Genomic DNA, 15,054 nt, shown 5'->3' on the forward strand with positions numbered 1-15,054 from the left:
ACAACTTTGCATGACTCTCCGTCTCTATTGCAGCACAGAAGCACCCTAACTGGGCCTCTATAATCATTTGTCCATGAGGCATTAGAATGTAAGTGAGTCTTATGAGGTGGAAGTGTATGCCTTTTTGTGTGTGTGTGCATGTGTGTATGTGTATCCATGTGTGAATATGTGTGTGTTATAGGGGATTTTAGCAAAGGAATGCCCCAGGAACCCGATAAGGGGGTGAAATAAAGGAAAGTCTTTGTTTCAGCTTTGCCACACCATTGTTTCCCCCTCTATGTCTTCCAGACGCAATATAATACCCAAGAGCCTTCCACTGAGAGCAATTCAGCTTTGAGCAGAGGACAGTCTTTTTCAAAAAAAAAAAAAAAAAAAAAAAAAAAGAGAGAGAGAGAAGAAAATCCCCAGAGCAGCAACCAACCAACCAAAACATGTACAGGAAAAGAAAACTAGCAACACACTGTAGTTAGCAAGGGTGGAAAGTCTTTGTAGTTAAGGGTGAAAGAGTAGAAGTCTCTAGTTTTGTTTTTCACAGATCCAATTGTGCAGTTTGGCCCAGATATCTATCATAACACGACAGAGGAATGTGAGTGCTCCCCTCTCGGGTTTTTGGAAATGCTTTATGTTTATTTAATGCTTCCTGAGCAGAGAGGTTTGTCTGTGTGCGTGAAGATACACAGAGGCTCTGTCACAGGGTTATTTTAAAGTAGAAAAAAAGGCTGAAGGTGGTATTTAACACCCCATTTTTTGTAGATTTGCTTGTATTTCATGTCAGCAGCTGTGCTAACGTCTAATGATGTGTCAAGAGTTATGAAAAAATGCATGAGAAAATGCACAAGAGGGCAAGGACACTCAGGGCGTTTTACATATTAACATATTTCTTTCCTTACACTGGGTATTATTGTCTTTAGGGGGTGATAAGGTTGGACTTGGAGGAGACTCTAATTAAAATGGGTTTGTATGAGTGTTGGTCCAGATAACGCTGCAAAAAGAGAATGCATTTTCCTAACATTTAGCTCCACATACGCCCTCCTTTCTTTGCCCCAGTTGAAAGAGATGCAGGGATCAGAAATAGGAAGGACGACTGGTGAAGGAGGTGTGTATGATAAGTTACCAAGGGACGAAACACCTTGTCAGGGTTACACATGTGGATAGAAAATGAGATGAGGAAGACGAGGCGGGAATAGCAGAGACACGTTCAGTAGATGCAGCAGCTCTGTATTCAATAAGATTTTGGGCCTCAGTAGACCTGCTCAGTTCCTGTCTTTTCTTTCACATCCTTACTTTCATCTTTTTATTAGAGCTCAAAGATGAGGACGAGGAGTTAAAAATCACTGCAGGTCATCTCGGCGGAAATGAAAAGAGGGGTAGGGAAAAAAGATAAAGTAGATTGGAGGAGGCAAGAAATCAGTGAGTGTAAGGTAGGAGGGGTCCTTTAGGGCTGGAAGCTGTGTTTTTTTTTTTTTTTTTTTTTTTTTTTTTTTTTTTTGAGTATTAAACCTTAATTGATGTTGAATCTGGCAGCCAACCCTGCCACTGTTACTCACACTCAGTTTTCATCCCACACAGTGATAATATAGACATGATGTCCACCCTGATACTTTGATTAACTTCACGGGTAAAAAAAATATTATGTGTTTGCATTAGTAAGAACATTCTGACCCTTTCTTCCGCCTCCAATGCACACACACACTTGACACCCTATGTTTTTTTTGTCCTCTCTTTTATTCTCTGCTGTTCTTACCTCCTCAGAAGCTGAGCTGGCCCCTAAGCGTGAGGGGCCCCCAGGGGAGGCCACAGCCTTGGAGGCCCTCCTGAGGGGGGATAGCCTGTTGGAGAAAAAAAACAGCATCAGTAAAGAGGAGGAGACCTTGCTGGAAATACAGGTATTAATTCATATTTTTTATTATTTAGACGTATGACTAATTAATTTGTTTTTTGTTGCAACGGCTGTAAAGGTAGATGTGGAAATATCAGACAGACATTTTAATTTCAAACCTTTTACATGTGTACACAGTTTGATTTGTCTTCTTTTTTCTCTGTGTGTGTGTGTGTGTGTGTGTCTGCTCTCTCTGTAGAGAGTTTTGGAAGCAGATGAAAATGGAGACGGTTTCCATGATGATGAAGACTTTGAACTGGATACTCCAAAGAGAAAGAACAGGAACAGAGCCAAAGTGAGTGTCCTGGATACAGCACATTAGCAGTGTTAAAAAATTAAGTACTGTGACTTAAAATAAATCTTTAATTTTTATGTGCATAAATATCAGTGGAGTTTTGGTGAATTTTTCTTTCAGAACAGAGGATCAAGTCGCAGGAGGACAGAGGCTGTTAATAACGATGACCAGGACAAACCCTACGTCTGTGACAGTAAGACAAGCAAATATTCGCCTCCGCTGTATGTCCTGTGGTTTCATGTGATCTCTACCACTATCTTGTGCTTTGAACGTTACATCATGAAAATACCAAATCGGTATCACCTAAGGCTCACTGTGACAAGTGCAAAAACCAAGTATGTATGACCTGAAACCCTCTCATTTCTTACCACTTTAACATTCTTAAGAAATATATTTAGAAAAACAGAGAAGTCCTTTTCTCTCCCATCTGTCAGTGACAGGCCTCTCCTCTTATATTCTGAGAGCAGTTCTCTGCAGCATGAAGAACAGTTTGCTGTTAATCCAGACCTGACTAGCATGCTACTTTTGTACTTGGACAGAATTCCCCAGGATTGTTTTGTCATGGGCGCAAGGATAGAGAAAGCTGTGCTGACGGAGCCTCAAACAAATGTACCTCATCCTCATTTTGTGTCTTGTTCTGTCTTTCTTTTATTGTTTGCTTTTGTGTCTTCTCTGTTCCAGATAGATACAAACAAAAGCATAACTCAAAAAAGGCTGAAGAAGGTATCTGAACCTGTCGCCATCTTGTCTTTCTAGGTGCTCCATGAACTGTCTTTATGACTGGCTTTTTTTGTTTTTGTTTCCTCATGCATCTGGTGTGGGAATGACTGACTGAATGCTAATCCTTTTTTGAGATACCTAATGCTTTAAATGCTTTTTGCTAGTCCAGGCATCCCTTTCTGAATTCAGTGCAAGCATTGCATGGCACTAACGCTCCACCACATGCCTAATGCTCGCTTATTGCAGGGCATGCGCAATTCAGAAATTAAGCAGCAGCTTAGCATGTTTCTCAGGCCACTCTAGCTGGGATGTAGCCATTGTAGAAGTCTTTCCACTAGGAGACACTTTTCTGAAAATCACGATTTCTAACTACTGACAGTAAGAACTCAGAGAGATAATGAGGGAGTGCAGTGTTATGGTTAAATGTCCATAATGGTTACAGTTTTTGTAACCCATAAAGACCCTGTGCTACTTTTATGGCAGTTCCCTTCTCTATATTTAACCTTTCTTAAGTGATATATGACCATATCTTGTAATATCATCCTTTTTATTTTGAGTTTTTTTCAGTATAAACCACATTTTTTCCTTATATCTAATTCACTGATATGTAGATGTTCATAAAAGCTCAAAGAAAATTTAAAGGTTATTATATCAAAACAGAGAAAACTGAAGAAAAAGTGACCTTTTCTGCAAAATACATCATTAACTGATTGTCAAAACAGGTGTGTCCATCCACTGTCATTGATACAACTCCATGGGTTTTACTGGTGAATCGATGTTGTAGAAGATGACTGTGTTTCCACGTTCACTACAGAGCCTCTAAACATCCAAACGGGTCATATCTGACGACCATGAAAAGACGACAAACTGAATTTAACACCAATTATTCACATGTATTGATAGGATTAGTGGATCAGCAGGTATTAAACAGTTTATATCAGTAGATGGTTTTGGGCAGCGGTGGATGTTTGGGTCTTTATGGGTTAAAACTGTGGCACAAAAGCAGGACAGACCTACAATAGAATGACGAACTTCCATGATGGCTACAGCTTTAATGCATTCACTGAAGACCTGTCAAAGATCCAAAAACTGTCGCAATACAAGACTAGACAGTTTTATTTATCATAAACACACATGCTGCTTTTGTACAAATCTTACTTTTTATATATTAGATGGATCACTTCATCACAGGAAAAAAAAAAAAAAAACTGTTACTTGATAAGCTTTTTGTGGTGGTTTGCCTGTGCTAATCAAACACTTAAATAGCTAGCTTTTCATTATTGTAACCCTAATAAAATATTTTAACAACCATTACTTAAAATATTATGGTCTAAAATTTTTGTTTGCCACTGTACCGCACATCGCCTATGTTGTGTTTGCACTTTGCTGTGGTCAAAACGTTAATAATATGCTGCCATTTTTAATATTCAAGCCGTTTTTATTGAAACTACCAGTTTTGTATGTCATCAATTAGTAATTCTCTGTGTATTCAAATCTAAATCTACAAGTTAAATCAATGTCAGTTCTACATATATGAGTCGGGGTTTGATTAAAAAAAAAAAAAATGTAGGTGTAGAGCCAATTTTCTGCTATAACCTACACACATGATGATAGAGGCCCCAAACCATCAAAGGTGTGTACTAATATTGACCTGGAATATCTGTATTTTGTAAAATTCGACATGTTTCTGAACACATTTATGTTTTATCTATAGTCTGTGGAAAGCGCTATAAGAACCGACCTGGCTTGAGTTACCACTACACCCACACCCACCTGGCAGAAGAAGAGGGAGAGGAGGAAAAAGAAGTGGAGATGGCCCCGTCCCCCCCACACAGCTCAGACAACCACAAACGTAAGACGCACAAACGCAGTACGTCAAAACATTATTGGCTTCATTTTTATCATTATATTTGTACTAGTTGTGTACTAGGAGTGTATTCAACACTGTCTTTAGAACAGGGGTGTCAAACATACGGCCCTTCAAAGGTTCCAATCTGGCCCGTGGCGTGAATTTGAGAAGTTACACTTTGAAAAATGACTCTGACGATATTAAAAGTTAAGGGTTTGAAACTCATTTTAGTTCAAAACTCGAAAATTTCATCAATATTATGCTTGTTACTAAATGTTTTGTGCTTTTGTAGATCGACTGTGATCTGTAACGGATGTGTATGAATTAGGGCTGAAAGATATATCGTTATCGTATCGATATCTAGATATGAACATTCAAGATATTAATATCGAAAAAGCAACGATATAAACGATATAGATTTCTGCAGTAAAAAAACATTTTCTGCAGTAAAATGTTTGATTTGTAATTTATTTATTCGTACTTTATATTAATATTGATGACTGGCAGTGAGTTCTTATAAATAAAACTGCACTTTCCACAGTCTTTAGTATTATGATGTTCGTATTTTTCTTAAAAATGCTTGGTTTTCACCGAACTTGTAGTCATATCGTTTCGTATCGATATCGAGATATCTGGCATGAATATAGAGATATGAAATTTTGTCCATATCGTTCAGCCCTAGTATGAATAATAAGTTGAGGCATAATGTTTAACCCTTTCGTGCATAGTGGTCACTACAGTGGACAGTTATTCTACATCTGTTCTCTTGTATATTCATGGGTTTTGTTGTTTTAGTTCCATATCAGCCAACACAGTGGACTCTTATGCATCATCCAAAACACTGCAATTCATACCATTGCTGTAACTTTGCTGCTCTTGATAAACCGGATCTGCACTAACATGTTTTAGTGTAAATTAATTGCTAATTGTTATAAGACCGTATTTAACAGTTTTCTTAAACAAAAAAGTTTTTATTGTTTTTTTTTTTTTTTTTTGCATATCCTCCTGAGATTCAGCAATGCATTTTATCCTCTAAAGGGGACAAAAGTTTGACAACTTAAAAAATACTGTCCATTACAAAGGACATTCCATTAAAAAAATAAATTAACCCTTTCATGCACAAATTATGAGAACCTCAGTCAAGATTTTTTTCTTGAGTGTTTTTATTCCTCTATAGACATGAAAAAAAAAAAAACAATGTGATCGAATTTTTTTTTAATTAACCTATTTTTCATTGAATTACAAAAATGTCCACTCAGCTGGACATCATGCATTTCATTTTAGAAGCAAAGAAACATGTATTTACTGATATACTATGAGGTAAAAACATTTTTAATGCTGCTAATTTGATGTTTTCTTACATTTTAACAATACCTGCATATAGATAATATGCAAAAAAAAAAACCCAAAACTGTTAATTACAGTTTAATAACAATTAGCATTTTTTTTTACAGTCATGTTACTGCAGATCAGATTTATCTAGAACAGCAAATCTACAGTAATGGTATGAATTACACTGTATGGGACGATACATAAGCGTCCACTGTGTTAGCTGATATAGAACTAAAGCAACAAAATCTGTAAGTATATAAGAGAACCCTTTTGAACAGCTGTCCACTGTAGTGACCACTATGCATGAAAGGGTTACTAAAAATAATTTTTAAAATGTATCTGAAAAAACTGTTGCATTATGCAGTTTCCAATCAAGACAAATTTTTAATGTAAAAAAGCTAAAACTGTGAATTTCCTGGGTCTCAAGAGGATATTATCTCCATGAAATGAGTAATAACTAATATTTGAATATGATAAAATGTGAGAAAACATCAGATTAGCACTCATTAAAAATGTTTTTATTTCATAGTTTTCACACAGTATATCACTTTCTGATGATGAATTTTAAATACATGTTTCTTTGCTTTGAAAATTAAATGCATGGTGTCCAGCTGAGTGGAACTCCATGAAAAATAGGTTCATAAAAAAATTCAATTGCATTGCTTTTTTCATGCCTAAAGAGGAGTAAAAACACTTAGGAAAAAAGTATTGATTAAGGTTCTGATAATTCATGCATGAAAGGGTGTTGAAGTTATTCACATTTTTTGTGGAATGATAGTTTGTAAATGTAAAGTATCATAATATAACCCTTAAAGACCGATAACTATTTTTTCACAACTTCCTATATATTTTTTGTCTTTCCCATGTGATTTGTCAAAATTTATTATAATATTAGCCTCTTGTGTAAATCATGTATTTTCTTATATTTAATTTATTGATAATGTAGATCAGGGGTCTCAAACATGCGACCCGGGGGCCAAAATTAGCCCGCCAAAAGGTCCAATCTGGTCCGCGGGATGAAGTTGGGAAGTGCAAAAATTACACTGAAGATATTAACAATCAAAGGTGTCAAACTCATTTTAGTTCAGGTTCCACATACAGACCAATATGATCTAAAGTAAAATAATAGCATAATAACCTATAAACAGTGACAACTCCCTTTTTCTAGGTTCAACTGGACTAGTTTTGCTCTTTTGTAGCAAAATTAGTCCAGTTGAACCTCGAAGATCTACCAAGAAGAACAATGACCTGGGGAAATGAGAAACTGAATGAGAAATTGTTCTTATTTTAGTTCCAAACTCCAAACTTTTAACAATATTATGCTTGTTTCCAAATGTTTGTGTAACATTGTACGTAATGCACATGTACAAATGATATATTGAGGCATAATATTGTTAAAACTGTGCTTAATTTTCTTACAAATTTCATTTTTTTCAGGTTATTCACGTGTTTTTTGTTAAAGGATAGTTTGTAAATTATTGCACTAAAACAAAAAGAAAAAGTTGTCATTATTAATAGTTTATGATACTATTACTTTACTGGTCTGGCCCACTTGAGATCCAATTGGGCTGAATGTGGCCCCTGGAAGAAATGAGTTTGACACCACTGATGCTGATAGTCTTAACAGCTCAGAGTATATTCAATGGTTATTATATCAGAACAGAGAAACTGGACAGAAACAGACGAAAAAGCGAGTTTTCCAGCAAAATGTATCATTAACTGAGCATAAAACAAGTCTATCCATCCACTGTCATTGATCCAACTCCATGGGTTTTACTGGTGAATAAGTTTCAGAAGATGACAGTGTTTTCATGTTCACTACGGAGCCTCTGAACGTCCAAATGGGTCATATCTGATGACCATGAAAAGATGACAAACTGCATTTTACCTCAGTTATTTACATGTATTGATAGGATTAGTGGATCAACAGGTATTGAACATTATAGATCAGTAGATGCTTTTGGTCAGTGGAGGATGTTTGGGTTTTATGGGTTAATTTAATTTTTTGCACTAAAACAAAGAGAAAAATTTGGATTTCTTATTATTTCCAGGTTATTGTGCTATTATTTGACTTGTTCGGCCCACTTGGGATCAAATTGGGCTGTACGTGACCCCTGAACTATCCCACCACTTTTCCCTAATCATGTATTTACAACAGTTCCACCTCCTGACATTAGTATAAGCTGCAAGTACATAGTTAATCATAGTCTCACCAAAATAATATTATTCTTATTACTTTATTCCCTACACACCCAAAAAATAAACCGGAGAAAACACGCCATAATTAAACATTTTGGTCCCATATCTCGTCAAAATCTGTATAAATTGAATTGATATTGAAACACATAAAACAGAACTAAACATCCTCTGTTGTATTTACTGACCTCTATTTTGATTCAGTGCATTTTCAACTCTGGGGTTGACAGTCTGAATGTTTTTTTTTTATAATTTTGTGTTGTGTTACACACATTCAGAATGTCCCGCAGGCTGTCATGGTCTTTTATCCTTTTCCTGTCCTTTATTCTACAATATTGCTGTTTTTTGTGGAATATATTTTTGTTTTTATTACTGTTTACTGTACATATCTACTATATTTGCCGTATATTCTACTGAGAGTGATAAATGCATATATGTGGTGATGCATGTCAGAACATCAGCGTGTGTTTTTCTCCTCCTCACACCTCTGTCCTTGCCGACAGCTCAGAAGGGTCCAGACGGTTCCATCATCCCCAACGACTACTGTGACTTCTGTTTGGGAGACCAGGACTCCAACAGGAAGACGGGCCAGGCGGAGGAGCTGGTGTCCTGCTCGGATTGCGGACGCTCCGGTGAGTCCCAAGTCTTTCACCAGAACCTTCATTTTCTCTGTTCATGTCAATATCTACTTACATCACAAATGATGGCTGGATTAGACTCAGATCAGTGGATTTAAATTAATGTAAAATAAGTGATTCCAGTGCAGTCTTAATATAGTTATATGGCAAAAATTAAAGGATATATTATTAAATATTATATTGGCTAAAATTTACTTAGAGGGTCAAATGAGTGGCCATTTTTGTCAAAAAATAGTTGTAAGAAATGCATAGAACTGTGTTGAAATAATGCTAATACATTTGTGCACAGACTACTGATATTATTTGACAGCGGAAGCTATATTTTCAGAAATATTGGATTTTGAATAGCACGTGTATGTGAAAACTTTTGCTGGTGGACAGACGTGACATTACCCATGATGCTCTGGTCAGTACCAGTACTTTATTAGTAATAAACTTATATACTTAGTATTGCTAATTCTCCTCTTATTCATAAATGTTAGTATTGTGGATCTAAAACAATAACAGCTGACACAAAAACACAAAATGTGGCAGTGGACGGATGTGACATGGTTGTTACGGATCCCATCATACTGATGCTCAGCAGCCATGTCACCGTTTCCACAAATGATCCCTGTGCAAAAACTAGGATCAGAATTATTTATTGTATAGTTTATCATCATACTAAAGAGGAAATAACAATATAGAATTGTTATTTCTTTATAAAAATGCTTATTATTAGAAAACTGTTGATTTAAAAAGTGACATGTGACTTTCTTAATGTATGTATTTGCGTAACATAAGCAGGATGGATCAGCACCATACTCCATATTGAACCTGTAAAAATAAAACATGTGATATGTAGTATATAATCTTGTAAGAAAAATTGGGGAATCTAAAAGAATAGAATATTTGTTTTTCAGGTAAATTCAGTTCAAATATAACTTGGCCATTTGTGACATGAAAATATAGCATTAATTGTGACGAAATTGGACATTTTTGAGCTGAAAACATAGTTCATATGACCATCAACATGTTGAACAGAACTGAAATCCTGTCAATTTGCATAACTTGCATTTACCAACACAAAGTTCCTTTGGGGATTCACTTATATTGATTTCTTATGCACAAACACATAAATAAGACCCCTAAGCAAATTTTAGCTGATATTAACAATAATATTAAATAGATTGATACTCTAATTTTTGGACTGTTAAGGTGAAGATAGCCCACTGGTGTTTAAGTTGGCATCAAGAAAATTAGCCTTATCATGTGCAGTAGTAACTAAAACTAACTAGAATTAACTTTTTTCCCTTGTTTTTAGATAGATAGATAGATAGATAGATAGATAGATAGATAGATAGATAGATAGATAGATAGATAGATAGATAGATAAGCTTTATTTCAGACTCATGGTCCACATTAAAAAGCAAATGGATAAATATAAACACAATAAAAAACAACACAAAAAAGCCCTCTATACTTTCAAGAGGCAGTTCTTTATACAAAGTTGAAATTAATATAAATTGTAGTTATTTTTACGCTTTAATTCTTCAGGCACAGAAACCTACGTATTTACATTGCTGCAGCTTCTTTAAATCCGTAAAAAGGGGTTATATTTTTATGTGTTATTAATTTAATAATGTAAATACTTTCTATTTGGACTGAGCCAAACTGGCTGTTTCCTCTCTTTTGCTAAGCTAAGCTAACTAGCATTAGCATTAGCTTCATATACATATGACTTACAGGTGCTATAGCTATATCCTGTCACATGTTGCACAAAGTAAATAAACATACACCCTACAGCATTAGTTAAATAATGATTCAGGTTTTTATTTTATTCATACTTTAATTTGTTTACTGAACATTTCATTTTTGTTTCCCTTTTTTTTTCCATGTGTATTCCTTGCTACCTCCCTGTAATGTTTATCTTTGCTACATGTACTAATGATCACAAATATGATGCAGTTTAAGACTCTGTTTCATGTGTTAAAACTATTTAATAATATTGTGAAGATGGTGGGGGGGGGGCACATCTTGAGTTTAGAAGTTGTCCCATAAGGTTTTACATCAGTGTATACTATTAATAATAAAATAAAAGGGGTTTTTCAAAATCAAATTGTAATCAGTCAATAATTGTTGCAAGTAGTTTCCATCCAAACCAACCTGATGGCGATCTGATCAGATGTTTTTGGTGTGCAGTGAATGAAGGTTTGATGTTGCTACTGTGTCTTGTCAGTGGGTTGTCAATGAGCCTGGGACCATGAGACTAGAGAACCAACTGCCTCTGTGCGATATTTCATCTCAAAAGTTTTCATGGATTCATACGACCTGCCGCTTGCTTCCATCCTGTATGTTTCTCCTTGTCAGCCTTGCCCCATCGGTAAGGAGTTCTGCATTTAGACGACATGCCTTTACTCTTTTTTTCTAAATTTTTTTTATTTTGCTCCGTTTTCATGTATTACCCTAAGGCACAGGTGTCAAACATGCGCCCCGGGGGCCAAATCCAGCCCACCAAAGATTCCATTCCGGCCCTGCAGGATGAAAGTGCAAAAATTAACCTGAATAGTCCAGATTGTCAACATCATTTTGGTTCAGGTTCCACATACAGACCAATGTGATCTCAAGTAAAAATAACAACACAATAAACCCATAAATAATGGCAACTACAAATTTTCTTTGGGAAAAATTATGTGGAAAAATTTCAAGTGAAAAAAATAAGATTACACTGTGAAAATATTTGCATTTACAAAACTATTCTTTCACAATGAAATGCAAATAAATACATAAATAAAAACAAAGATGAACAACCCGAAATATGCAATTTGAACAATATTCTGCCTGTTACTAAATGTTTTGTGCATTTATAGATCCAATGTGGTCTGTAGTTGTGTTAATAATAAATAATAAGAGATGGAATATTGTAGAAATTGTTAAAATTTTAGTTCCAAACTCCAAAATTTTAACAATAGTCTGCCTGTTACCAAATGTTTATGTAACATTGTGTGTAAATGTATGTGTATAAATAATAAGTTGAGGCATAATATTGCTAAAATTGCATTAATTTTTCAAATGAAATTTCAGTTTTTTCATGTTATTGACATCTTTTTTGTAAAATGTAAATATTTTCATAATGTAGTTGGGGGGGGGGGGGGGGGGGGGGGGTTGTACTAAAACAAAAAGAAAAACTTGGATTTGTCATTATTTATAGGTTATTAAGTCCTTATTTTACTGGTCTGGCCCGCTGCAGATCAATTTGGGCTAAATATGGCCCCTGAACCAAAATGAGTTTGACACCCCTGCCCTGTGGCATATTTGGCTGCATTTTGGTTTCTTTTTCTTCTTGTTTTGTCCACATTACCCAAAGTGGCTTCTACTGGATTCCTTAGTAACAACAGTTCAACCCTGAACACAAAAAGAGCAGGATAAATAATTCAGCAGTGAAATGTTTTCATGCCACAGTAGCATTAGTTACAGCTGCAGGAGTTTGTGGCCTTGTCTGTGTTGCTCTGACACTGATGTTTTCGTGGTAGCTGGAAGAGGAGGAGTGAAGAAGGATGGGAGGAAGATGAGTTTTCTCGAAGAGTTGTTCGGCAGCACGTCAGACAGCAAAAACACCGCGTTTCATGGCTTTGAAGATGCCAAGCTGGAAGACATTTTGTTTTCAGATGATGATGCTATGGCTGACAGCTGATAACAGTAATATTTGGGGTGTTTTTGTGTTTAATATTTTACATGAGGGAAACACTAAAGGACTTGGAATACAGTGGCTCACCTTGAAGGCACCTCTTTGTGGAAAGGTTTACTCTGAACTCTGGGAAGAGATGCAAGTTACTGTCATAAAAATGCACCAAAAAGCCTTGTTTTTTGAGGGAATCTGATGGACGCTGCTATTTTTTCATACTTGTGTGGATTTTCCTGTTCAGTACATTTTCATAATCAAAAAGAACACGTGTCTTTATTTGCATCAGATAACCATGGACAAAACCTGTAAAGTTTGGACTGAAAAGACTGACTGTAGACCAGGGGTGTCAAACATGCGGCCCGGGGGCCAACTGCGGCCCGCAGGATGAATTTGTGAAACGCAAAAATTACACTTAAGATGATCACAGAAAATTTTGTTTTAGGTTTCACATACAGACCAGGAAAAATATTATCATAATAACCTATAAATTCTTACAACTCCAATTTTTTTCTTTTTGTAGATGTAAATATTTTCATGTAATTTGCCTGTATTTACACTAAAACAAACTATAATTTCACAGAAAATGTAAATATCCTGAACAAATATGAAAAACCTAAAATGTCCGAAGAGACGCAAGTGTAATTTTGTTAATATTCTGCCTGTTACTGAATATTTAGTGTATTTGTAGATCCACTGTGATCTGTAAGTTGTAATGAACATGACGTCAATGATAACCTGAGGCCGAATATTGTTAAAATTGCACTTATTTACTTAAGAAATTTTAGGGTGTTCATGTTATTCACATTGTTTTAAAGAACAGTTTTTAGATGTAAACTTTTTCTTCATGTAAGGAAAGTTTGGAGTTGACATTATTTATATATTATTATGTTATTATTTTACTGGTCCGGCCCACTTAAGACCAAATTTGGCTGAATTTGGCCTCTGAACTAAAATGAGTTTGACACCCATGTTTTAAAGGATAGCTAGTAGATGTAAACATTTTCATTGGATAATTTTACTTTTTTAACTCTAAAACACAGAGGAAAGTTTGGAGTTGACATTATTTATATATTAGTATGTTATTATTTCACCGGTCCGGCCTACTTCAGACCAAATTTGGCTGAATTTGGCCTCTGAACTAAAATGAGTTTGACACCCCTGCTGTAGACGCGACAGACTTGAGTTTTCTGTGACAAAATAAACATGAATGGCCTCTAATGTGGCAAAGGGAGGAATGCACATGGACTCTAAAGAGCAGAGATAAGAGTCAATCAGTAAATATTCCATCGCTCCTCTCTTTGTGTAAGGTTATCATACACTGTGATTAAACGCCTGCTGTAAGTGGACTCCATTTAAGATATTAGACCATGCATCAGACTGATAAAACTAACTCATCCTTTGCTGTAATTCCTCAGTTTTAATTGGGGAGAAGGCAGACAGCAGATGAAATCCTTCTGCTTTAAATTCCGCTCAGGCCATGTTTGTCTTTTCTCACCCACTGGAGGCTCATAGGAAATGCCTTAAAGTGTTTCTGGCTGTTTTCCCACTTCTGGCATAAATCAGTTCATCCTTGATTACGGCTCATTCATGGCTCATTGATACCCCATTGATACCCAGGTGATGGAGATAAATGTGAGCGTGACGCACACTATGGGGATGATATAAAGGGTGTGGATGTGTAAAATGTTATCACAACAGGGACCGTGAAGACAAGTTACCAAAATATCAGTTGATGAAGGTTGTCAGAGTAGATTAATGTGAAGATGAAAATATAACTCAGCGGTGTTTTCCTCTGCACATATCACTGCTTGTGCTTTGCTTCTCACATATAATCATTTGTCTTTTTTGTGGCTACATAACCGTTCACACTGCAATTTTATTCAGCTGCATAGACTGTCAAGGGCTGCAATTACAGCCGTCTGAACCACAGGCACAGGCTCATTGTAGCAATTAATCTGAATTATGATAGAAATAATAAGGATTTGTTTCTGTATAAAACTGTTTGGCACTTTTTTTTTTTTTTTTAGGCAAATGATTAAAACTTGGACAACAAATCAATACAGTGCTCTAAAACGTTATGAGATCATTGGTTTTACTGTTTATACTTTTATCTGTTTGTTCTAGAAACTGCTGTAATCGTTGTCCAAATTCCAACTGAAATAAACATGTTTGATTTCAACTAGGATTTATTCATGTAAAATAGTCAAAATAACAAAAAATGTATTAGTTAACCCAGTGTTTTTCAACCTTTGGGTCGGGACCCCATGTAGGGTTGCCTGGAATTCAAATAGGGTCGCCTGAAATTTCTAGTAATTGATTAAAAAAAAGACAAAAAAAAAACTTACTAAAGTGGCAAGGTTTCACTGTAAAAGGATCGACGTTAATCCAATGCTGCTAGTGGATATACACCCCAGGTGAACCTCTAAATAAGACCCTCTTTCCTCCTCATTTTAGTTTAACCCCTTGAACGCTGGTTTCAGA

At 35.7% G+C, this 15,054-nt stretch overlaps 1 protein-coding gene across 4 annotated transcripts in view; it reads left to right on the forward strand.

Moving 5' to 3' along the window:
• dpf3 (double PHD fingers 3) overlaps nucleotides 1-15,054 on the forward strand; it is a 43,600-nt gene that overhangs the window by 19,753 nt on the left and 8,793 nt on the right. The window contains exons 4-9 of one of the 4 annotated variants that reach the window (XM_030128554.1): nucleotides 1,753-1,886; nucleotides 2,079-2,174; nucleotides 2,295-2,367; nucleotides 2,856-2,897; nucleotides 4,609-4,764; nucleotides 8,775-8,903. In XM_030128554.1, coding sequence (XP_029984414.1) covers nucleotides 1,753-1,886; nucleotides 2,079-2,174; nucleotides 2,295-2,367; nucleotides 2,856-2,897; nucleotides 4,609-4,764; nucleotides 8,775-8,903 — 630 coding nt within the window. The remainder of the gene's footprint in view (nucleotides 1-1,752; nucleotides 1,887-2,078; nucleotides 2,175-2,294; nucleotides 2,368-2,855; nucleotides 2,898-4,608; nucleotides 4,765-8,774; nucleotides 8,904-15,054) is intronic. The other 3 variants (XM_030128555.1, XM_030128556.1, XM_030128557.1) reach the window with 3 other exon arrangements.

The sequence above is a fragment of the Sphaeramia orbicularis genome, chromosome 24, assembly GCF_902148855.1.
Source record: "Sphaeramia orbicularis chromosome 24, fSphaOr1.1, whole genome shotgun sequence".
Taxonomy (NCBI): Eukaryota; Metazoa; Chordata; class Actinopteri; order Kurtiformes; family Apogonidae; genus Sphaeramia; species Sphaeramia orbicularis.